The sequence below is a fragment of the Megascapheus bottae genome, chromosome 13 (assembly GCF_031878675.1).
Source record: "Megascapheus bottae isolate mThoBot1 chromosome 13, mThoBot2.hap1, whole genome shotgun sequence".
Taxonomy (NCBI): Eukaryota; Metazoa; Chordata; class Mammalia; order Rodentia; family Geomyidae; genus Megascapheus; species Megascapheus bottae.
Window position 1 is genome coordinate 57,938,156 of NC_143521.1, and position 23,721 is coordinate 57,961,876.

Consider the following 23,721-nt stretch of genomic DNA (forward strand, 5'->3'; position numbering starts at 1 on the left):
AGGGGGAGTGCTGCTGTCTCCCTTCCCCTACCTCCCTGCACAGGCTCCCTGCGGACCTGGCTCCTGCGGCGTCTGAGTCAGCCTTTGCTCTCGATGGCAGCAACAGTAGGCAAAAGCAGCTGACTAGAGGCTGACTTTAGAAACAAGGCTACTTGGGAAATTCCGCTTTGTTGTGTTGTCATGACGTGCTTTCTGTGTTTCCTTGGTGTCTGTGGCCTGCTGGCTTCCAGCCTGGTTTCTCTGCAGCATCAGCGAGTGTGGCCTGTGGGAATCTGCTCCAGGCTTCCCGCATCGGTTACTCGGGATGGGTACTCTCTGGTTGTAAGCCAGCCCCACCCGAGTCAGGGCTCTCAGCATCTGGGTACCCAGAGTTCCCAGAGTGGCTGGACAGTAGGGCACGAGGACCGGGGGCCATGCAGCTCTGTGGTCCTTGTCCCAGTCAAGCATGGCTAGGTCCCCGGTGATGGGCGCAGGGCTTGGGTTGCTTTGGTAAGGTGTAGGGGGAGGGGGAGGGTCACCCTCCCGTGGCCCCGGGTAGTGGGCATCCTCCTTGTTTGTGGGGGACATTTAAAGTTATGAAACTTACAGGCAAAGATGCTGGGCTGCACGGGAGACTCACAGGCCCAGGGCTCCTTCCTAACTCTCACTCCCGTGCTTCTTTCCCTTCGTCTTCTTCAGGACTGGGGATTGAACGCAGGACCTCGAGCTTGTTCAGGCAGGTGCTTAACCACCTGAGCTATACTCCAGGCCTTTTAACTTTGATTTCTGGATAGGGTCTTGAGCTTTGGCTTGAGGTTGGCTTTAGATGGTGGTCCTTCTATCGTTGCTAAGGGTGTGTGGTAGAGACTGGCAAAGCTAGGTGGATCATTTCTTTTTACATTTTCCATTACTCTGTTTACCTATTTGATCTTTGTGACATGATAGGAAGAAGGGTCGTGAGTCTTATGGAGATGGAAGCTTCCTGGATGCCTGAGGCATTGGCCAGTGACAGACAAGTCTGATGTACTTCCTGTCTGTTTCAAGCAAGAGCTGTAGTCATCCAAGGACCCACTAGGGTTGGAGTCCCGGGAACTGGGGCCAGCTGAGTCCCAGGCATAGCTGACACCTTGACAGTGTTTTCTCAATTCCAAGGACCAAGGAGGTGCTAGTGTTCTGAGGGGTGAAGTGACCACATATAGCCACAGGACTCAATCCTGTTTGCTGTTTTTAATTTTGTTAGACTCAAGTTGCCATGAGTCTTTTATCTAGAACAGTACTGGGAGCTGAGAACAAGGTAAGACACAGGTCAAACCACAAGGAGTGGAGGCAGTACTGCGCTCCTGGGGAGAGGGTCTTTCTCCAGCAACGGGCAGCTTCCTCAGTGTGAGGGTGGTGGACAGGCAGGCAGAGGGCGCCACATGTCAAGCTTTGCATCAGAAGCTTTTTGGTTCTGGGTATTGGACAATGGCTCCTTGTTGCTGTAAATCCTCTGTATTCTGAATCAGGCTGGAAAGTGGCTGTGAAAGCGGACCTACTAATCCCACGTGCCCAGTTATATGGGAGGCAGCAGTGGGCAAGCCTTTGCCTTCCTGTTCATGTGTGGAGGAGCCTGGGCTAGACTGGGGATTGTTTTGGCTTAAAATCACCAGGTTTAGGCATTTGTGCACCAATACACTGGGAGACCCACTCGTTCCTTGAATTCCACCAAGAGGATGTTTCTTAGAATCCTTCCTGCCATCACTGATAGGTGCTAAGCCAATTTTACAGCAATGAACTGGGGAGGAGAGACAAGTTAGGGGTTCTGCGAGCCATCCAGAATGACCATACCCCACGCAAAACAAATTCACTGCATGTCTCCAGATGTTGCACAGACATGATCCTCCTTCTGTCCCTGACAGGTCCTCTGGTTAGGCTCTTGGGTTTCCCCTTTGGGTGATTCCTGGCTGATACCCAGGTCTTCTTATTGGGGGGCCACTGCAATCTCACAAATACGCAAATGGACAACTGTCTGCTGGACCCAGGAGGAGTGAATGCGATGAGTCTGGTTCGGTTCACAAGGCCTCCCTTCTAGGGGATCAATGAATTACCTGTTAAAAGGGATTTCCTACACACTTTCTCACTTGGGGCCAAGCAGCCAGTGTGTCCGGCTTCGGCTCGGTGTGACCAGTTCGGGGGGGGGGGGGAGAAATTCTGAATTCATTCTCCGCTCTGTGCAATGAACTTGATCCCAAACTGTGTTCCCCGAGTTAGAGCAGAAATCAAGCCCACAGGCCCCGCCCCCTCCACGACCCCGCCCCCGCCCCTCCGCCGGCTCCCTTGGCCCCGCCCCTCTGTCCCGCCCCCTCCGCCGAGCTCCCTCGGCCCCGCCCCCTCCGCCGGCTCCCTCAGCCCCGCCCCCTCCGCCGAGCTCCCTCGGCCCCGCCCCCTCCGCCGGCTCCCTCGGCCCCGCCCCCTCCGCCGGCTCCCTCAGCCCCGCCCCCTCCACCGAGCTCCCTCGGCCCCGCCCCGCGCCCATCGATGCGTTCCGCTGCTCGGCTCCCCACGCCTGGTCCAGGCCGCTCGCGCCCCTTCCCCCTCCCAGCCGCTTCCCACTTCCAAGATGGCCGCGGGCGGAGCCGACCAGGTAAGGGAGCCCCGGCCGGGCTTCCGCGCCGGCTCTGCGGATACCTGAACCCCTCCAGAGCTCTTCCTCGCAGCTCTGCTCGGATCTGGGGACAGAAAAGGGCCTGAGACGCTGCACTGGAGCGGGTGGACGGGCACCGAAGGGCCGGAGGAGGGGCGGCCCGGCGACGCCGAGCTCCCGGCGCGGCGGGGGAGCGGGGAAGGGGGGGGGCGGCGGGCCGGGCGGAAGAACAGACTTCGGCGAGGGGCGTGGCCGCGGCTGTGGGCGGGCGTCGGGGGCGTGGCCGCGGCTGTGGGCGGGCGTCGGGGGCGTGGCCGCGGCTGTGGGCGGGCTCCGGGGCGTGGCCGCGGGAGGGGGCGTGGCCCGGAGGGGGCGGGGCCCGCGCGGCGGCTGGCGCGCTCCTTCCCCGGCCCCGCTGCAGCGGCGCCGGCCCGGCCAGCTGCGGGTGCGCTCGGCCGGGGGCGCCGCGAGGCCCGGGATGGCGTCTGAGCCGCGCTGACGGGGTATACTGAGGGCTTCCGGAAAGCAGGGGGCGCGGGAGTGGGAGACGCGGGGCCGCCGCCCCGTGCTGCGGCGCCGGCCGGCGGGAGCGAGCGGGCGCGGAGGGGCGGCGGGGCGGCTGCGGTCTGAGCGTCCGAGCCCGGGGCTGGGGCCGCGCTCCGCCGCCCTCGCCGAGCGTGTCTCCCCCAGACGCCGGGGGCTCCATCTCCGGACGGGGGCCCCGCGGAGGACCGGGTCAGCCGCGCTGCAGGGGCCGGCGCGGGGCCGGCCTCGCCTCCTCCCCGCTCCGCCGGCCACAGGACCTCGGTACCTAGCGATGTTGCTTCGTGGAACCCGGGCCAGGCCTTTCCCTGCTGCCCCAGAACGCGTTCCACCCGGGTCTGGGAACGGCTGCTCCCGCGGACCTCTCGGTGCTGCCTCAGTCGCTGCTTCAGTGCGGCCCGGCGCTGGCAGAGGCCAGCTGCGGAGGCCTGGGGCAAGCCCACGGGCGAGCCCGCTGCCGCCCTGCTCCATGTCGCCCTGCTCCGGTGACGGGGTGGTCGGGAGGCGCTGGTTTTGAGTCACCCTGGCCACCCTGGTGCCTCCTCCCGCTCCCCGCTCCCCGGTGTGCGCCTCTCCGCACGTCTCTGGCGTCAGACTTCCCTCCCTCCGCCCGGATTTACCCGGGGCGCCCCCGCCGCCCTAGGCCGACGCTGCTGCCCCCTCCTCACAGGGCACGGCTGTGGCTGGCTTTGCGCGTGTCCAGAGCTGCCGACCTTCCCGACACAGGGCACAGGGTGTGTGGTCAGTGCAGACACTTCGTAACGTCGCCTGCAAGAGAGAAGGTCAGGAAGCTGTGTTTGCTGTCGGTTAGAAAGTCCTGGGCCTGGGTTCTTGAGACCGGTTAGGGCCACACAGCGGGCGTGCGGAGGAGAGGTGCTGGTGGCAGGCAGAGCCACCCGAGCCTGTGGACGCGCACAGGGGCTGCGTCTGAGCCTGCTTATGCAAATGTGTTGCTAAAACTGTGGGGCTGAGTTGGCTGGCCCTCTCTGCTGCCCAGAAGAATAACACCAGCCAACATCTCAAAGGCTTGGCTTGTGCCAGGCACCAGTCTGGAGGACCTAGGTGGCTTTCTTTCCTTATTCTTGTCAGCGAGGTGTCCCCATTTTATTTCAAGGAAATGGAGGCATAAGGAAGTTAAGAAAACAGCTTAAGATTACACAACTGGGTACTGGATGAGCCTGGATTTGAATCCAGGAAGTCTACTTCCAGAGCCTCTGTTATTTTTCCTACTTATTTTATTTATTATTTTGTTGGTCACGAGGCTTGAACTTTGGGCCTGGGCACTGTCTCTGCGCGCTTCAGCTCAAGGCTAGAACTGTACCACTTTGAGCCACAGTGTCATTTCCAGTGTTCTGGTGGCTAATTGGAGAGAAGAGTCTCATATTCATGCCCAGGCTGGCTTTGAACTGTGATTCACAGATCTCAGCCTCCTGAGTAGGGTTGCAGGCTTGAGCACCAGCACCTGGCATTATTTTATTTAGTTTTCAGTACCCAACCACTCGAACCATAGCCCTTTTGCTTTGCTTATGTTTTGAGGAGTCTCACATTTCTGCCTGGACAGGCTTGAAAGGCCTGGCTGTGATGGTTTTTACCATAAAGACTAACCCATTTAAAAAATAAACTAGTTGCCTGGCACCAAAGACTCACGCCTATAACCTTAGCTACCCAGGAGGCTGAGATCTGAGGAGTGAGGTTCAAAACCAGCACTGTCATGAGACTTTTATCTTCAATGAACTACCAAAAAGCTGGAAGTAGAGCTGTGGCTTCAAAAAAGCCTAAGGACTGGGGCCAGGAGTGTGGACTAGTGGTAGAGTGCTTGCCTAGCCTGTATGAAGCCCTAGGTTTGATTCCTTGGTACCATACACACAGAAAAAGCCAGAAGTTGTGCTGTGGCTCAAGTGGTAGAGTGCTAGTCTGAGAAGGCTCAAGGACAGCCCCTAGGCCCTGAATTCAAGCCCCTGGAGTAGCACACATATAAAAAGTACCTTTTTTTTTTTCTTTTTTGCCAGTCCTGGGCTTGAGCTCAGGGCCTGAGCCCTGTCCTTGGACTTTCTCAAGGCTAGCGCTCTACCACTTGAGCCTCAGCACCATTTCCAGATTTTTTTTTTCTGTGCATGTGGTACCGAGGAATCAAACCCGGGTCCTCGTGCATGCTAGGCAAGCACTCTACCACTAGGCCAAACTCCTGGCCCTAAAAAGTACTTTTATAGTTGATCTTTTGTCCCTATGTATGAAAACTAGTCCATTAGGCAGTGTGTGGTGATGGAAAGGGTATGTCTTCTCATGCCAGGCAGGATGGCTGCAGCTGCTTGCTTGTACATGGCCCTTGGTGGCATCTCTTCTGGGTAGTAACTCCAAGCAATGTGGGTGGTGAGGGTGTCAACCTGATTGTGGAGGGTAACTTTAAATGCAGTGCCTGGCAGGCCCAAGGAGCTGCTCTTGTAACTGTGACTGTTGAGTCTCCAGGACTGGAAGTTGAGGAAAAGGGCCTGTTGGTACCTGTAGAACCCTCCTTGTAGGGGAGGGGATGCTTATCCCTGGCCTGCCTTGGCATGAGCATTTTCTTGACCTGTCTTGTGCTGCAGGTTGAGGTGCAGCCTCATGAAAATTGCTCCATGCTGGAGGCTGTTGGTCTCATCAGAATTCTTATCAGGAAACATGGGGGACCCGGAGGCCTTGCTGGAAACAGAAGGTTCAGGTGGAGCCCCCCTGGGGCACCTGGGCGTGTAAAGTAGGGAGTGCAGTCTGCTGTTGTTATGTGCGGATTATAAGGAGGAGGGGCCTGGCATATGCGGCTGGCCTTTGTAATGAGCAAAGCTTTCATAGAGCTCTACCTTATGCAACAGAGACCTTGAGGAAGAAGTGGAGAGGAAAGCTGCCAAGGGCTGAAACAGCCAACTATCACGCCTCAGTTTCCCCCTTGTGCACTGGGATAATACCTAACTCTTAGGATTGTTGGAGCCTTTAAACAGAATGGTACACAGTGCCTGGTACACATGAAGTTAGGTAGATGTGATGCCAGGTGTCCCAGGTCTGCACTCTTCAGGCCTTGACCTTCTCTAAGGAACTGGAAAGGGGCAGCGCTGGCCTGAGAGAAGGAGTGTGGCGAGGTCAATGCACTGTCCATTGAGGGCTGGAGGAAGCCGAGGTCTCCCCTGGCTGATAGGGCACCTAAGGAGGCTGCTGTCCTCAGGAGCATCCAGAGAGGAGCGGACGGGGAGACTATTTGGCCTGTCTCACTCCGCAGGAAGAGGGTGCTGGGAGGTGCCTGACTTCCCCCTGAGGCCATCACTTGGCTTAGGGTTTATAAGCTGGCTCATTTACTTATGGAGACTTGGATTGTCTTGGTACTGATGAAGGAGCTGGGAATCAAGCTGTGGATGGAATGGCTTCCCAGCAGCAGAGCCACTGTCCCCTCTGTGGATTGACAGTTGGCTGTTTCAGGCCTCGGCAGCTGTCCTTTCCACTTCCTGCACGGTTCTGTGTTGGGACAGGGAAATCACTGAGATGGTCTTCCTCTTATCCCCACTTCACATCTTGAGTGGTTTTCTTTTGGCCATTGTTTGCTCTGTGTTTTGCGTCTCCTCTGGCAGCAGGCCGTGGGGCTGCTCCCTGGGCTGGCCAAGCGCCTGAGGTAGCCCAGGCAGTGGGGACCTTGAGGTCCGTGACGTGGGTAGTGGTTAATGAAGGTAGAAAGAGGAATTTATTTTTTAAATCACAGGGCCTGAGCACTGTCCTTGGGCTTTTTCAAGACTAGAGCTCTACCACTTGAGCCACTGCACCACTTCTGACTTTTTTTTAATGTATGTGGTACCAAGGAATCAGACCCGGGTCTTTGTGCATGCTAGGCAAGCACTCTACCCCTAGGTCAGCCTTCCAGCAGGATTTTTTTTTTAATTACTTTTCTGACCTTCCATGGTGGACAGTGGTCTCCACCACCAGGTCTGGAACTTCACACGGGGTACCTGGTAGTCACGCTTTATGCTGGTGTCCTCTGTCTGTCCAAATATGTCTCCAGAACTCAGTGGTGAAGCTTTCTTCCTCGTTATTGCTTCTGTTGCTCACCTTGATATTGGATCCCAACCCAGCTCTCAGCAGCATTGGTCAGCTGGGCCTGTGCTCGAAATCTGCCTACGTTAAGAACTTAGTTGTGGGTGTTAATTATTCAGACATAGTTTTAAAAATTCTTAGTCTTTTGTCCAGGGAATGGTATGCAGAAATAGGTAGAATAGTGTCTGTCCAAGTACTGCAATCCCGTGGGGAGGGTGAAATCCAGGCATTTTAGAGTTGGTCTCACGAAGGAGCCTGCTTCTCCCTGAGAGAGTCGGGAGGGCTTTTCAGAGGAGAGGACCTTTGAGAGTTCTGGCAGCGTGGCTGCTGTGCCCGTCTAATCCTGTGGCCCAGGCCCCCAAGGCACCTTGGGGACCCGAGGCAGTGGACCAGTAGAGCTGGATGGTGGGGATGACGGCCCTAGGTGGGAAGAGATTTCGTCAGAGTGCAAGGGAAGGCCCTGGATGCCTGTTTAGCTTGGGACCCGGGCATAGTCTGGGTTTAGGAAGCATGTGACTTGGTTTGGTCAACTTCCAAAGTCCACCGGGAGCCTTATCCCAGAAGCCTTGTTTGTGTAAATCCCCCCACCCCCTCCCCTGCCTTCCTGGCAGGAGGCCTGGACACTAGCTTCTGGTTTTATGACCCAAGGGGCACGTGGTGGACAAGCAGGTGAATGGTTCCAAGACAGGTGACCTCTGCCTTTGCAGTTTGGTTCTAGACTGTGCTGCAAGCGGAAGTGCTGATTTCCTTTTAGGTTTTATTTCCCTGAAGACTGACACCCTTTCTGATCTTGAGGTTTAGGGATCTTAAAGTGGACTTGGGACTAGCAAGGACTCAAAGGTTGCCCAGAGTCTCCTAGATCCTGGCCTCATGGCAGAGGACAGTAGGACAGAAGCCAAGCAGGGCTAGGCACTGTTCCTGTGCTTTTTTGCTCAAGGCTAGCACTGTCCCAATCTGAGCCACAGCTTTACTTCCAGTTCTTAGGTGGTTAACTGGAAACACGCTTCTCACAGACGTCCCTGCCGGGGCTGGCTTTCCACTGTGATCCTCAGATCTCAGCCTCCTGAGTAGCTAGGATTACAGGCGGGAGCCGCTGCACCTGGCGCTTAAATGGTTTTGGTCCCCGGAGCTTAGCAGACACCTTCTGTTTGTCCAGGTGCTGACTTTGCATGGAAAGTACATTTATTGTTTTTGTCTGCTCTAGAGACAGAGCTCATCGTCCCCTCCCCTTCCACTGAGGATCAAATCTAGATCTTGTGCATACAAATGCTTTGCCACGTGAACCGGTTCCCGGCCCTTTTGTTTGCATTTTTGTCTTTGAGGTAAACTCTTGGTATCTTGCCTACTTGGCTAAGACTGGCCTTGAACTCTGCCTTCTTGCCTCTGCTTCCTGTGTAGCTAGGACCCACCCTAAGTGTGTACTAACCAAGTCTGTTAGAGCCAGAATTTCTCGTAGCTGAGCCCACATGTCTTTTGTACCAGCTCAGTGTCATCTTGTGTAGGTGCTTAGGCTCTTGGTGTGGCTGGAAAGCGGAGGGAAATGTGCATTGATTAGCCACCTGCTGGGTGTCAGGTGCTGGCTTGCCGGCATGGCCACCAACCCCCATTTGTCGAATTTGACATGAAAATAAATATGTGTGAGTACTGCACCTATGTAATTGTGAGTAATATGGTGTGGCCCATGTTGCTGCTGGAGAGGAGTCAAGTTGAGTCGGAGAGCTTAAGCACCTCACCTAGGGCTGCTCCTCCTGGTAAGCAGCAGATCCAGAAGTTGAGCTGGGCCTGCCCGGGGCTCTGTTTAACGAGGGATTCCCTCTTCTGTTGAAGACTTTCTGCCAGCTTGATTTGCTAATGATTCTAATTACCTTTGACCTTGTCAAAGACTAGCTCTTAACTCTGATTAAAAAAAGCTTCTATGTATTTCTTTTAATTAGAGGAATGTACAACTTTCCAGTCTGTTCATATCTTCCATTTGTGATTCTTGTGACAGGGCACCGGGAGTGTTTTCCCAGAGTGAGGAGCACAGAGAGGGCAGGATGTGTCCTGCAGCAGTGTGAAAGGCCTCCCAGCATGTGAAGCCATGTCCAAGTCTTTTGGGGCATCAATTGAGTTTTTGAATTATAGGTTAAGAACCATTTTCTTTTTGCTGTACCTATATATTTTTGCTTTTATGTCAGATTCTAATTTTGTCTGTACTTTTGTTTATAAGAAGAATTGATAACTAGTTAGCATAACACTGGAATTGAATAATCCATTCATACTAGGTCATATTTTAAGCATCTATGTAGTTCAGTCTATTTCTGAATACTGCCTTTCGATTCATTTCTTCACATTTCTATTTTTGTTCCCTGCTGTACTGTCTGTCTGCCACCTTCGGTTTCTTGGAGGGAGGGTGATTGACTCCCTTCCCCCTTTTTTGCTTTGAATGAATGTGCTTTGCTACGGGACCCTGAGAGACAGTGGGCTTTCTGAGGTGTCTAGGAGCTGCCTAGCAGATGCTGAGCAGACCCCCTGCAGGTGGATTGTCATTGTGCCTTGTGAACTTGGGGATATCAGTTGCCAGCAAAATGCCTATGAGGCCAGGGGCCAATTCAGCACTTTCCTTGTTCTTCATTCTCCCAAGACTGTGTGTTATGGACTTGAGTCCAAAGTCCAGTTCCTTACCTTGTTTTTCTCCCTGGTTGGCTGTCAGTACAGAATCTGATTTCTGTAGTTTTGACATTTTAGTGGAAAATAAGAGGAGATAACTTGACACAGCTGGTGTGCTGTGTCACTTAAATGTTTTTTGTGTGTTTTTTTTTTTTTTTGGTTTTCTTTCTCTTTTTGTTTGTCATGGGGCTTGAACTCTGGGCCTGGGCACTGTCCTTGAGCTCTTCAGCTCAAGGCTCCCAACCTACTCCTTGAGCTACAGCACTTCTCACTTTCTAGTGGTTAATTGGAGACAAGAGTCTCAAGTTCTTTAGTGCCCTGGCTGGCTTTGAACTGTTGGCTTTGAACTGTGATCCTCAGATCTCAGCCTCCTGAGTAGCTAGGATTACAGGCGTGAGCCAGCCACTGTGCTCTGCTCACTTAGCTGTTTGTTCTGTCTTCATGAAGATACCTTGAATTTTTTTGTTTAAAAATTTTTAAATTGCTATTATAAAAGTGATGTGCAGAGGAATAACACATGAATCAGGTAAAGAGTACATTTATTTTTTGGATAATGTTACCCCTTCCCTTGTGTGATAGGTTTTTTGTTTTGTTTTATTTTGTTTTTGTTTTTAGATTGGTTGGTGATAGGGCTTGAACTCTGGGGCTTGAACTGTCCCTTAGCTCTTCAGCTCAAGGATAATGCTCTACCACTTTGAGCCACAGCACCACTTCTGGTTTTCTGGTGGTTAATTGGAGATGATAGTCTCATAGACTTTTTCTGCCCATGCTGGCTTTGAACCTTGATCCTCAGGTCTATGCCTCTTAAGTAGCTAGGATTACAGGTGTGAGCCACCAGTGCCTGGTTATAGCTTGATTTTTATGCAGTCTTAGGATGAGACAGCATGGAATCCTGGGCAAGCTAGCCCTCAATCCCTGAAATATTTCCCTAGCTCTAACCTCACATTCTTTTGGGGTAGAAATATCTGGTTTATCATTTACCCTGGTGTTTATCCCAGCTTTATGTTGTTGTGACTAAATAGTTGGCTTCTAGTTTCAGTCTTCAAGACATGTTTATCTGGGCCTGGCGCAGAACAGCGTATCATAGCAGGATCAGGTGGCAGATGAGTCTTGCTTACCTCATGACAGCCTAGACTATAAGGAGAATTACCAGAGACTATGAGGAGAGTTACTCAAGAAGCTCAGATTTTAATATCCCTTTAAGGCTTTCCCCTCCTCCAGGGACCTTACTCCCTCCCGCTAGACTCTACCATTTCTTCTTCTTCTGTGTATGTGTCTATGTGTGTGCACGTCCTGGGACATGAAATCAGGACCTGGGCACTGTTCCTGAGCTTACTTTTTTTTTTTTTTTGTCAGTTGTGGGGCTTGAATTCTGGGTCTAGGCACTGTCCCTGAGCTCTTTAGCTCAAGGCCAGCATTCTACCACTTGAGCCACAGTGCCACTTCTGGTTTTCTGGTGGTTCATTGGAGATAAGAATCTCACTTTAGTACCCAGACTGGCTTTGAACTGTGATCTTTAGATCTCACCCTCCTGAGTAGCCAATGTCCAGAGTTTTTTGGGTCTGGTATCCATCTTTTTATTTCTGTATCTGTGTTTCTGTAGTTTCTCCTTGGACCAAGATGACTGATGGAAACCTTTCCAACTCTACAAATGGCATAGCCTTGATGGGTGTTCTGGACAATCGATCAGGAAACCCCCTTCAGAATTTACAACATCTGAGTGTGAAGGTGTCCGAATACCAGCCCACACTCAAATTCAGTGCTTCGGAAGATCGGCACAGCCTTCAGTCTGTGGACTCGGGCATTCCTACCCTGGAAGTCGGCAACCCAGAGCCCATCCCCTGCAGCGTAGTCCATGTGAAGAGGAAACAGTCGGAGTCTGAGATCACCCCCGAGCGGGCCTTCCAGGGTGCATGCCCCCTGCCATCCTGCACGGCCCTGTCTCCTGCCGGCACCGAGCGGGATCAGGTCGTTCGGAAGTCCTCCACATTCCCAAGGACGGGCTATGACTCGGGGAAGCTCTACAGCCCCACCTCCAAAGCACTGAGCCGCAGCGACGATGTCTCTGTCTGCAGTGTGTCTAGTCTGGGAACAGAGCTGTCGACCACGCTGTCTGTTAGCAATGAGGACATCTTGGACCTCATGGTCACGAGCAGCTCCAGTGCCATTGTGACCCTGGAGAATGACGATGACCCACAGTTCACCCATGTCACCCTGAGCTCCGCCAGGGAGACCGGCGACTTCCACCCGCAGGATTGTGTAGATGCGACCGAGGTGCGGAGTAAACTGAGCATTCTAGGGCCATTCAGTAGCTTCTTCACCAGGTAATGCACCTTCGTCTCTCGTGGAGCTCAGTCCTGGATTCAGACCGGTTCCTTGTTCTTGTCCAAAGCATACAAGTGCTTTCTGCTTTGTTCAGGAAGCACTGTGTCCTGCAGATGATCCTTCTGCCTTCTCTACCCACAGTGCAGTGCTGGCTGCACGGGCCAGGTCTGCGGGTGAGTCAGCTGTTTGGCTCCTCGCTGCCAGCTGCTTCTCTAGGTCTTTGGCTCACTTGTAGTCTGTCACTTTCTGGCTTCTGGCCTGAAAGTGGCAACTAGTAACCCATGTGGTCACGAGCTTTGAGTTTTTAGCCTGAGGCTCTAAAGGGCTCTAGGACTAAGGACTTCATTGTGTTAGGCCATAAAGAGAGTGCCATGAGGCTGGTGTCAGCATTAGTTAGCCCCTTCCTAACACTTCCCAGGGCATAGGCCAGGGCCAGCATGTCCAGGTGCCCCGTCTCTTGGGATTTTGGTCCTAGAATCTCAGTGCGTCAGAGAAACTTCCACTTAGTTGTTTAGAGGAACCGTGTCACCTCTAATGTCACAGATGAGGAAGAAGAGTTGCAGAGAATGTTCAGGAACTCAGCTCAGCAGCGCCTGGCCGGCAGCAGTTGTTCAGGGAAGCGTGGACTACAGCAGTGTTTGTAGGGGTGTGTCCAGGTCACAATAGGGCCTCTGGAAGTCCCCAGGAAGGGACTTTTCTGCTCCTCCCTTGGTCTTTAGGCTTCTGCTCTGCTGACCTCAGCAAGCCTGTCGGTGGGCTGGGGAAAGGCTCATGGCAGGTTCTGTGATGAGGCTGGTCTAGGAGAACCACCTCGGGGACAGGGGTGGAGATGGTCACGGCACTTGCGCCCCTCATTACTTCGTATGGTGCTTTTGTGAGACAGGAGCAGGGATGCCCACTGGGTCTGGCTGCTAGACCTCATTGCTGTTCCGAGGAAGTGGGAGGCTCAACTCCTATTGCCCTTCTGTTTCTGTTGTGCCACTCATCGGAGTCCCAGACTCCATCCAGATATGCTAACCACCCCCTGGCCCCACGGAGCCTGTAGTCTGGGTGGGGTAGGGTGGACATGTGGTCAGGTGGCCAGGAGCTCTAGTTTAAGGCTCAAACTCTCTGTGTTCACTGGGAACTCTTCTCCTTAATGGCTCTGGGGCCTTGGGGGGACCTCTGGCACCTTTCTGAGCCCCCAAGGGAGAAGAGCTACCCCAGGAAGAGCTATTGTAGGTGATTACAGACGCTCTTCCTGGACTTCTAGACTCTCTTCCTGGCCTTCCCTCCCTAGTAGCTTTCTCCTGTAACCCTGCTTCGGCACCCCACTGCCACGCCAGTCTCAATACGTGGCATCGTTGGCGCTGGGGGATGGGCACCTTCTTGGGCTGTGCTATATACTGGAGGGTGTGTTGCAGAGCCCCCTCTGCCCACTAGCTGCCAGCTGCATGTGTTGTAATGACCAAAATGCGGCCAAACATTGCCCAATGACCTAGGGAAGGGATTGGGAACAGTCTAGATCACCCAGCTTTGAGAAGTGTTGTCATTTAATTGTTAATGTGCTGAAACTTGACCCTCTTATATAGAAGAGAGGCGCCATGTTAAACCATCCTGTGAATTCGGTGTAGTATTTGTGTAAGAACCCCTTCCCCAGCAAGTGGGAGAAGATGCAGCCTCTGTCCCACTGGGCTGTTACATTTCCTCAGGCTTGCTTTCCCAGAAGCCAACGATTTAATCTGCTAACCTGCACTGGTCTGGAGGGTCATAAATTGGCTTTGCCTACTTAATATCTTTCTTTGTCTTGTCCTTTATGAAACTCTCAGAGGACATGATTGGAGGAGCCTTTGCGGAAGAGAGATGTTGATGTGCATTTTAGGGCCAAGAGGAGCTTGCCAATGAAGGCCTGGGCAGAGGGCCAGCCTGTGATAGCCTGTGATGACTGGGTACTGGGCACCTGGCTGTGCTTAAAGGCTTGGAATGATGGATTTTCCAGTCTGGTTCCTGACTTCACTGGGAGACCCCTTAGGAGCATGGTCTGGGTCAGACTTACCCCACTTCCAAGTTGTAATTTAAACACTGGGCTGTGCATGTGGCTCAAGTGGTAGAGTGCTTGGTAGACAAGTACAAGACCCTGAATAGTGCCCAGAGTCAGTGGCCAGTACTGTACACTCACATACTGCTTCTCCCATGAATGAATGAATGCTGTCAAGGGCTGACTAGCCAAGAGATAAGCAGAGAAGGAAAAACAGGCCAGGCAAGGAAGTGTCCTCTCGAAATCGTGTCACTGGTGAGAAAGTGGTAGGAGGATCTCTGGTTCAAGGCCACCCTGCAGTGAGTAACCAAGGATGTAGTCCTTCCTGATGGGTGGACTCAGAAGCCCTTCTTGTGGTGTTGGTGCAGGCTGCGTGGCGTTTCTGTGGTTTTCTATGCCACTATTTCTTCCTTGCCTTGTTTCTTGAGGAGACTCACCTGTCTTTGAGGAAAGCAAATTTCCATCCTAACCACTTTACATTGGTACTAATCTCACAATTCCTGTCACTTCAGGTCAGGAAGATGACATGCACTTTTGCTGTGGAGTGTTAGGGTCAAATCTTCAGGTAAGGCACCCGCCAAACCAAAGCAGGACTTCTTTAGCTTTCACCTCTGCTCATGTGGCCGGCCCACAAGCCAGTCGCGCCTGGCTTCTCCGCCTGTTGTGTGGCAAAGTGGCATACAGAGAAGGAAGAGAAGTTGTGTCTTTTCCTTCCTGTGTTTCTGGAACACTGGAAGAATGGTGGCACCCTAAGGCAGACCCATGCCTTCATGGAAACTCCATATCCACATGCCTTGTGGCCTGCCTTCCTTCTGTCATGGTGACATTGTGGCCTGCCTGGTAGGCAGGTGTTTACTATTAGGTGCAGGGAACTTTGTGGACCATGAAGTGTGTGGGTTTTGAGAAGTCATGGGTAGGCCCCTTCCTGCAAAGCAGCTCCTTACTAACCAGAAACTGACTTCCCTTTGCCCAAGATGGGTACAGAATGTTCTGCTTTACTGATGCAGTGGGTAGTGGCATAACCTGACAATTAAGATGGCCACATCTCATTTTCCACCTGGAGTGGGGTTTCCACAGCTACGCGGGTCTTTGAGCGCGGTCTCTGGTGGAGCTGGCCTGGCGTCGGTTCACCTGTCCTCTGTTTTTGAGTATTTTACCAGATTGCCACATCAACTGGTTCCTGTTTATGTGGATGGAGTGAGTTGTGTTGGTAACCCCAGTGGTTTCAGTTCCAGTCTTGCTGGTTCTTTGTTGTGAGTAGCTGTGGTCTGTGTCCGGATTCCTGTGAGGAATGATGAGCCAGCTAGATTTAACGATGGCCGTTTGGGGCCTCCCAGCAGTCTGCTTCCTCCTTGCTTCCAGGGAAAGGCCTTAAAAGGCCAGTCTGTGTACAGTGTCCCAGCGAGTTATGGGCAGCCGTTTGAAGTAAGGGAGTTCTAACCTTCCAGAAGCTTTCCTACTAGGGCGGGGGTAAATGGGGAGAGGGTGGTCACATGGGTAGGTAGTTCTGAACTAGGCCGTGCCCTGCACAGGTGGAAGAAGCCAGGTGTGAGGAGGAAGGCAGGCAAGGCCTGAGAGTGAGGACACCGGAACCGTGGAACACTTCTATTTCTTTATTTCCTTTTTTTATCTCTTCCCCATTCCTCTTCTCCTTCCCTTCTTCCCCCTTTTCTCCTTCCTTCTGCCACCTCCCTTCCCTTCCCTTCTCCACTTGCCCTTCCTCCTTTGTACTCAGGGTTTCAGGCTAGGACCTGGCCTAGATTCCCTTTCTTTCTTTCTTCCTTTCTTTCTTTCTTTCTTTCTTTCTTTCTTTCTTTCTTTCTTTCTTTCTTTCTTTCTTTCTTTCTTTCTTTCTTTCTTTCTTTTTCTGCTAGTCCTGGATCTTGAACTCAGGGCCTAAGCACTGTCCTTGGGCTTTCCCAAGGCTACAGCTCTACTAATTGAGTCACAGCACCACTTCTGGCTTTTTCTATGTGTGTGGTATCAAGGGATTGAACCTGAGTCTTTGTGTATGCTAGGCAAACGCTTGGTCCTGAGATTCCGTTTCTTTAAAGGTGTGTGTATTCAGTGTGCATGAGTGCCTCTCCTGGGTTTGAACTCAGAGTCTGGGTGGTGTCCCTGAGCGTTTTTGCTCAAGGCTAGCACTCTACCACTGGGTCCACAGCTCCACTTACAGCTTTTTGGTGGTTCATTTTAAATAAGAGTCTCATGGACTTTCCTGCCTGGGCTGTTGGCTTAGAATTTGATCCTCAGGGGCCGGGAGTTTGGCCTAGTGGTTAAAGTGCTTGCCTAGCATGCATGAAGACCCGGGTTCGATTCCTCGGTACCACATACATAGAAAAAAGCTGGAAGTGGTGCTGAGGCTCAAGTGGTAGAGCTCTAGCCTTGAGAAAGTCCAAGGACAGTGCTCAGGCCCTGAGCTCAAGCCCAGGATGACAAAAAAAAAAAAAAAGAATTTGATCCTCAGATCTCAGCCCCCTGAGAAACTAGGATTGCAGGCATGAGCCACCAGGGCTCAGCTTAGAGGTTATTTTAAAGCAGAAGAAATTGAGTGTTGTGTAGTACAAGGACATGGGTAGGTATGCAGTGAGATGAACATTAGCTTCTGTAGCAACCTGAGCTAGGTGGAAAGGGTGTTTATTTCCAGCATGCACTTTATAGGTCCTCTGCAGCTGAGAGCCTGTCAGGGCCAGCAGGGGCTCTCTACAGGCCTGACACTCAAGAGGAGAAGAGCTGTGTTATCCTGCCTGCAGCTACACTGGAGGCAGCTTTCACTTGCAGAGTAGATTCCAGTTTTCCTGGAGTGTCATTCCGGCATTCTGCATCCTTTTGGCCCTTATCTCTGGCCTCCACCTGGTTTCCACACCTTCACCCAGTCTCTTGTCTCTGGAAAATTCCTGTTTGTCCTTTGTGAAGTGAAACCTTCTCTGGAAAGCCCAGATGTCTGGCTCCTCCTGGAGCCCTCCTGTGGGTACTGACCCTCTTCGAGGACGGAGAATCTGGACCATCGCTGATCGGTCCTGTTTTCCCAGCCAGGGCAGGCATCAGGGCAATATCTTGAGTGACGAGAGAGCACAGTCCATGTAAAAACAGGGACCCTTTACAAGCTGGACATTTTCCTTTGAAGTTCATTATTGTGTGGGTATTAAGAGGAGACCCCCAGCTTGAGCTGCTCCCCCTCGCCCCCCTCACCTTTGTGGTTTCCCACTGTACACACGCTGCTGAGCCTGGAACCTGCCCCATTCTGCTGCAGGGCTTTTGGTGGTTTTTTTTTTGTGTGTGTGTGTGTGTGTGTGTGTTTGTTTGTTTGTTTTTGCAAGTCCTGGGCTTGAGCTCAGGGCCTGAGCACTGTCCTTGGACTTTCTCAAGGCTACAGCTCTACCACTTGAGCCTCAGCACCACTTCAGGCTTTTTTTTTCTATGTATGCGGTACCGAGGAATTGAACTCTGGTCTTCATGCATGCTAGGCAAGCACTCTACCACTAGGCCAAACTCCCGGCCTGCTTTTAGTGTTTTGATGATAGACTTTTTTTTTTAGTAAAGAAGTTATTAACATTGATTTTTGCATCATATTTCAAATGACTTATTTAACAAGTATTCGAAGGGAATCTCTATATATAATCACTGGCACTTAAATTTTAGAACATAATTAAAATTAGGCTGAGGGTTTGTATATCATAGATACATATTAATCTGTGTAATAAAACATTGTCTATAGAGTCATAGGTTTTTATGTCTATGTAGTTGTGTTTATATTTCCAGTACCATGTCCATAGCATTGGGTACGCAGATATTGAGTCCTCGCTCTTGTACTGTTTGGATCTAATAGCCACATATTAAGGATACCATGCGCCTTTTGTTCCTTAGGTCTTGACTTGTCTCACTCAACATGATTCGCTCTAGATTCATCCACTTCCCTGCAAATGCCACTATTTTGTCTTGTTTGTTGGCTATGTAGAATTCCATTGTGTATATACACCACATTTTTTGTATCCATTCGTCTGCAGTAGGGCATCTGGATTGTTTCCATCATTTGGCTATTGTGAATAGTGCAGAGATGAACATAGCTGAGCAGGCGTCCTTACCATATCCTGGGTTATGATGTTCAGGGTAGATGCCCAGAAGTGGTATGGCGGGATCGTAGGGAAGGGATGATAGACTTTTTGTATATACACTTTCTTAAAGCTGCTTTTTGCTTAAAACATAAAGCAGTTTAGGCATGATTCTGTTTTTTCCAGTTTATATCTATTATAATTTTTCTTTATTTCCAAACTTTCCATGATTCTAAACATATACAAATACAGTTCGGGGCCGGAACAATTGCTTCGTGTGTGAGGCTCTGAGCTTTCCCCTCAGTGCTGCAGATGAAAGGCAAAAACCAACACAGGCTATTTCTGTGATTAGGTGTCTTGCTCTTTTCACTTAGAGAAAAGCAGCATGCCACACAATTAAAAATTGGTTGCCCATTTATTAATGTCTTTGTGATATTTTGTCTGTGACTCATTTACTGGCCCAATAATAAGGAAATGACTTTAGGTTCTGCCTTGAGTGTGCACTGCAGTCAGCTTTGCCTGCATTTCTGATCATGGCCTGAGGACATAGTCCCTGAATGCTTCCGGTGTCACGACCACTGTTCCTGACTGCGGGTCAGCTGCCGCTAGTCCTCTCCAGAGGCCACCGCAGTACTCCTGTCACGAAGCCCGTTCCTCTCCCTGCTGTGAACACCCTGGCACTGAGCACCCAGCCCATTTTATGAATGAAGATGCTTCCTCGTCCGGCAGTGGCTGGTGGGCCGCTGGATCCCTCCCCTGGCTTTGGTCTCCGTTTATATGAATTGGAGGATGGCGATGATTCCTCCTCTTTGCTGTTCTACATTTGACCGTCTCTGCTCCTTACCAGTCTGGCTCTGGCTGCTCAGGACTTGCTGGCCTGGCTGGTTTCCATGCCTCTGCCTGAGGTGTGCTCTTTCCACTGCCCTGTCTCCTTGCTCACTTACAGTGATCTTAAGGCTCAAGACAGCTTGACACCTTTTGCTGACCGCTTCCCAAGGCAGAGGTGGACCCCGTCAGGGCACTGTACTCTGTCTTCTGTCAGCTGGTTGAAGTCTAGTAGCGTCACTTTGGGAGCTCCTCAGGGATGACCCAGGCCTGGAACTTAGTCATCCTGGGGCCCCACCTGAAGCTCTGCTTGGTTTCGGAACATCTGCCGATGTTCGTGGCTTGGTTCCGTCCGTGGGGGCATCAGGGACTCGTGTTCCTGGGGCTGATGCAAGCAGTTTCTTCAGAGCCACATGACAGGGAAACGGCATTTGCCAGAGGAGAGAAGATGAGAGATATGCTGGTTGGGGAGGAAGTGGCCCGGATTTTCTGGGTGTAAACGGGAATGGCGGTCTTGGGGGCTGGCTTTGGAAGCCCCTTGGTGAGCAAAGCCTGGGTTATGGAAGACAGAGGAGATAGGAGACGATACTCGACAAGTTTGTGTGTTAAGGCAGGAGTTGCAATTTAACTTTGCTTTAGTGGGTAGCAATGTTGGCATAGCTAAAAACAAATCTAAAAGATGGCTTGTTGTTCATAAAACTGCCAGGAAGGAGTTATCCTAAATTCGTCCAAATTAAAGCGTCAATTATAGACACGAGATGTTTAAGAAGGAGTCCATCTATTGGCTAAGGAGTAAAGAGCTGCACAGTCAGAGTTTCTAGGGTGCTTTAAACATGTAATGTTCGGGGAGAAGTCCAGTGAGGGTGTCCTGGCCCAGCGTGCGAGAGACCTGGGCTCGGTCCTCAGCATTGAACAAATTACCACAGACCGGGCATGGTGGCTCACACCTGTAATTTTAGTTGTTTGTGAGATTGGGAGACTGTGCCCAACTGGGGCAAAAAAGTTCTCAAGACCCCCATCTCTGTATTAAAGAGGAGCGTGGTGCTAGGTGCTTGATTAGGATGATTGTGGTCCAGGCTGGCCTGGGCAAAAGGTGAAACCCCATCCCATAAATAACCAGAGCCTAAAGGGCTGGGGGCATGATTTAACTGGTAGAGCACCTTCCTGTAGCAAGTACAAAGCCCTGAGTTCAAACTCTTATATCATCCAAAAGAAAAAAAAATACAAATAAAATTACTTAAAGACTTAACAGCCAGCTAGTAATTGAAAAAAAAATGTGTAGGTGCCACTCTCAGAAGTTGATCTTAGTTGGTTTGGGCTGAGACATGGCGTCAGGACTTTTCAACACTCCCTAAGGGGGAGTCTGGCATGTCCTCAGAAGCAGACCCACTTGTCTTCTGCTTTACTTTCAGACTGAAGGAAGTCTGGCTCCAATTTTCTCTTTGTGTCACTGTGTCAGACAAGGTCAAATCTAGGGATTTCCTCATCTTTGAGAAGCATTAGGAATTCTTGAGTCTTACTTAAGCCACTTGAGGATGGAGACCTACATTTCTGGTCATCAGTGGTGTGTTCCTAATGTTTGGCACAGTACCTACCATGTAGTTGAGTCTCAATCCATATGTCCTGAATTAAATAGATAGCAGATCTGACTATGCTAAGATCGATATGAGAGGCTTGGCATTTTGTGATTAATAGACTGCCTTTCCTTTGTACACTGGGGACACAACCCTGGCGATGGGAGGTGGAGCTGATACCTGAGCTGGTCCTGGTGTCCACATTTCAGGTGCACTTTTTTTTTTTTTTCTGGGCCTGGGGCTTGAACTCTGGGCTTGAGTGCTGTCCCTGAGCTTTTGTGCTCAAGGCTAGGGCCCTACCACTTGAACCATACTCCACTCTGGCTTTGTGTGGTTCCTTGGAGATGAGAGTCTCACAGACTTTCCCACCGTGGCTGGTTTTGAACGGCAGTCCTCAGATGCCAGCCTCCTGAATTGCTGGGATAATGGGTGTGAGCAGCAGCGCCTGGCCTCTAGTGGCTCTCCATGCTGGGTTCTAGATCTTTACTCCTCGAGGTTTCTGGGATGAAGTGACACACTGTCTGTTCCCCCCCTGGAGGCTGGCTGCTGTCCTCTGGGCCCCCAGCTTGTTAACTACCACATCTCCTTTCCTTTCTTTTTCTGATCATTTATTTGGAAATTAAGTATAGTGTCACATTTTTATATTGTTACATGGGCATTTTTGCTCTACCTTTTCTCTTTTTGTAGAACACCCAGCAGATGTTAGAGCGGAGGCCCAGCATGCCCCAGCACACTCTGTGTTTACATGAGAGGATTGTTTGGGGAGACTGGGTGAAATACTGGTGGAGGAGTCATTTCAGGGTTAGTTAATGAATTACCTGTGGCTGCAGTGTGGCCAGCAGATTTTGTGCCAGTCATGGGGATGGGGGAGGAGGTACAGAGACTTAACTGGGCATCACTCTCAGCAGGTAGTGAGGTAGGAGGTAAAACATAGTGTGCCAGTGCGGTGCCAGAGATGAAGGTGGGAGTGCTTTAGGAGCATGGGACTGTGGGGAGGGCAGCCAGCCTGGCAAGGCTGCAGGTTGATAGCTGGAGCTGATAACTCTTGACGACTTCCCTGCAGCACACGTGTGCTGAGGGCTCCGGCCAACCTGACTGGATTCTCTAGAGACTCAGCCATCTTCAGGTTTGGACTTGCACCATGCAGTTTTCTCTCGGGCCCACCACTCTCTGTGCCCTGCAGAGGGGCGTTTCCAAGGGGAAGGACTACTCTAGTCCTCTGCGTGTGTACGTGGGTACACTTACAGGGTCTGCTTTTGTAGATGCTGCTCAGCTGTGTGCCAAGGCTGGACTGCTGCCTACTTGTGCTAGAGACGGATGGGGATCAGGGTGGCCTCTGTCCTCTCCAGGTGATGTGTACATTATGTATACCCACGTCATGTCGATGTGTATCTATGTGTATATTATATATGCCCATGTCATATCGACATGTACCTATGTGTATGTTATATACACCTACATCATATCGATATGTATATATGCGCATATTATATATACCCCCGTCATGTTGACGTGTATATATGTGTATATTATATATACTCACATGTCTATATGTCTATATATCTATATTATATATATCCACGTCATGTCGATATGTCTTATGTGTGTATATTATATATACCTACGTCATGTCTATGTGTCTTTATGTATATGTTATATATACCCATATCATGTGGATATATATATATGTATATTATACCCATATCATGTTGATGTGTATATATGAATATATTATATATACCCACGTCATGTCAATATGTATATATTATATGTACCCACGTCATGTCCTTATGTATATGTGTATATTATATATACCCATGTCATGTGGATGTGTATATATGTGTATATTATATATACCCATGTCATGTGGATGTGTATATATGTGTATATTATATATACTCATGTCATGTTGATGTATATATATGTGTATATTATATATACTCACATGTCTATATGTCTATATATCTATGTTATATATACTCACGTCATCGACATGTCTTATATGTGTATATTATATATACCCACATCATGTCTATGTGTCTTTATGTATATATTATATATCCACATGTCATGTGGATATATATATTATACCCAGATCATGTTGATATGTATCTATGTGTATATTATATATACCCATGTCATGTCAATATGTATATTTTTATCATCTAACAATCTACCTGTCTCTCCTTTTTTACTTATGTTTCTTGGTTTTGCACTCAGGGTCTTACACTTGCTAGACAAGTGCTCAAAAGCCAAGCCTTCAGCCTTTTTTACTTTAGTTTATTTTTTTTCATATAGTAGCTTGCATTTTGCCCTTTTTTCCTGGTTTGGCTTTGAACCACAATCTTCTCACCCACATTTCCTGCATAACTGAGATTGCAGGCATGATTCATCACACCTACCTTGTTTGTTGAGGTGGAATCTTGTTAACTTTTTAACTAGGCTGGCTTTGAATTGCTATATTCTCCATCTTTGTCTCCTTATTAGCTGCAGGGACAGGCATGAACCATTCATGGGTCTCACACTTTTACTTGGGCTAGTTTTGGAATGTGATCTTTTTTTTTTTTTTTTTTTTTGCCAGTCCTGGGCTTGAGCTCAGGGCCTGAGCACTATCCTTGGATTTTCTCAAGGCTAGAGCTCTACCACTGGAGCCTCAGCACCACTTCTGGCTTTTTTCTATGTATGTGGTACCGAGGAATCGAACCCGGGTCTTCATGCAGGCTAGGCAAGCACTTTAACCACTAGGCCAAACTCCCGGTCCCTGGAATGTGATCTTGCTACCTACCTTTGCCTCCCATCTAGCTAGGATTAAAGGTAGGCTTTTTTTTTTTTTTAATCACAATCACCACATTTTTCTTCTTTCTTTCTTTCCTTCCTTCTCCTCTCTGTCCCTCCCTCCCTCTTCCCTTCCTCTTTCCTTTCTTCCTCCCCTTTTTTTTTTGCCATTCTTGGGATTTGAACTCAGGGCCTGAGCACTGTCCCTGAGCCTCTTTGTGCTGTGGTACTGGGGAATCAAATCCAGGGCTTCATGTATGCGAGGCAAGCACTCTACCACTGAGCCATTGTCCCATCCTCTTTCTTTCC

At 50.4% G+C, this 23,721-nt stretch overlaps 1 protein-coding gene across 2 annotated transcripts in view; it reads left to right on the forward strand.

Moving 5' to 3' along the window:
* Positions 1-2,496: 2,496 nt before the first annotated feature.
* Tbc1d14 (TBC1 domain family member 14) overlaps positions 2,497-23,721 on the forward strand; it is an 82,254-nt gene continuing 61,029 nt past the window's right edge. The window contains exons 1-2 of one of the 2 annotated variants that reach the window (XM_090343862.1): positions 2,497-2,602; positions 11,448-12,168. In XM_090343862.1, coding sequence (XP_090199988.1) covers positions 2,497-2,602; positions 11,448-12,168 — 827 coding nt within the window. The remainder of the gene's footprint in view (positions 2,603-11,447; positions 12,169-23,721) is intronic. The other variant, XM_090343863.1, reaches the window with a different exon arrangement.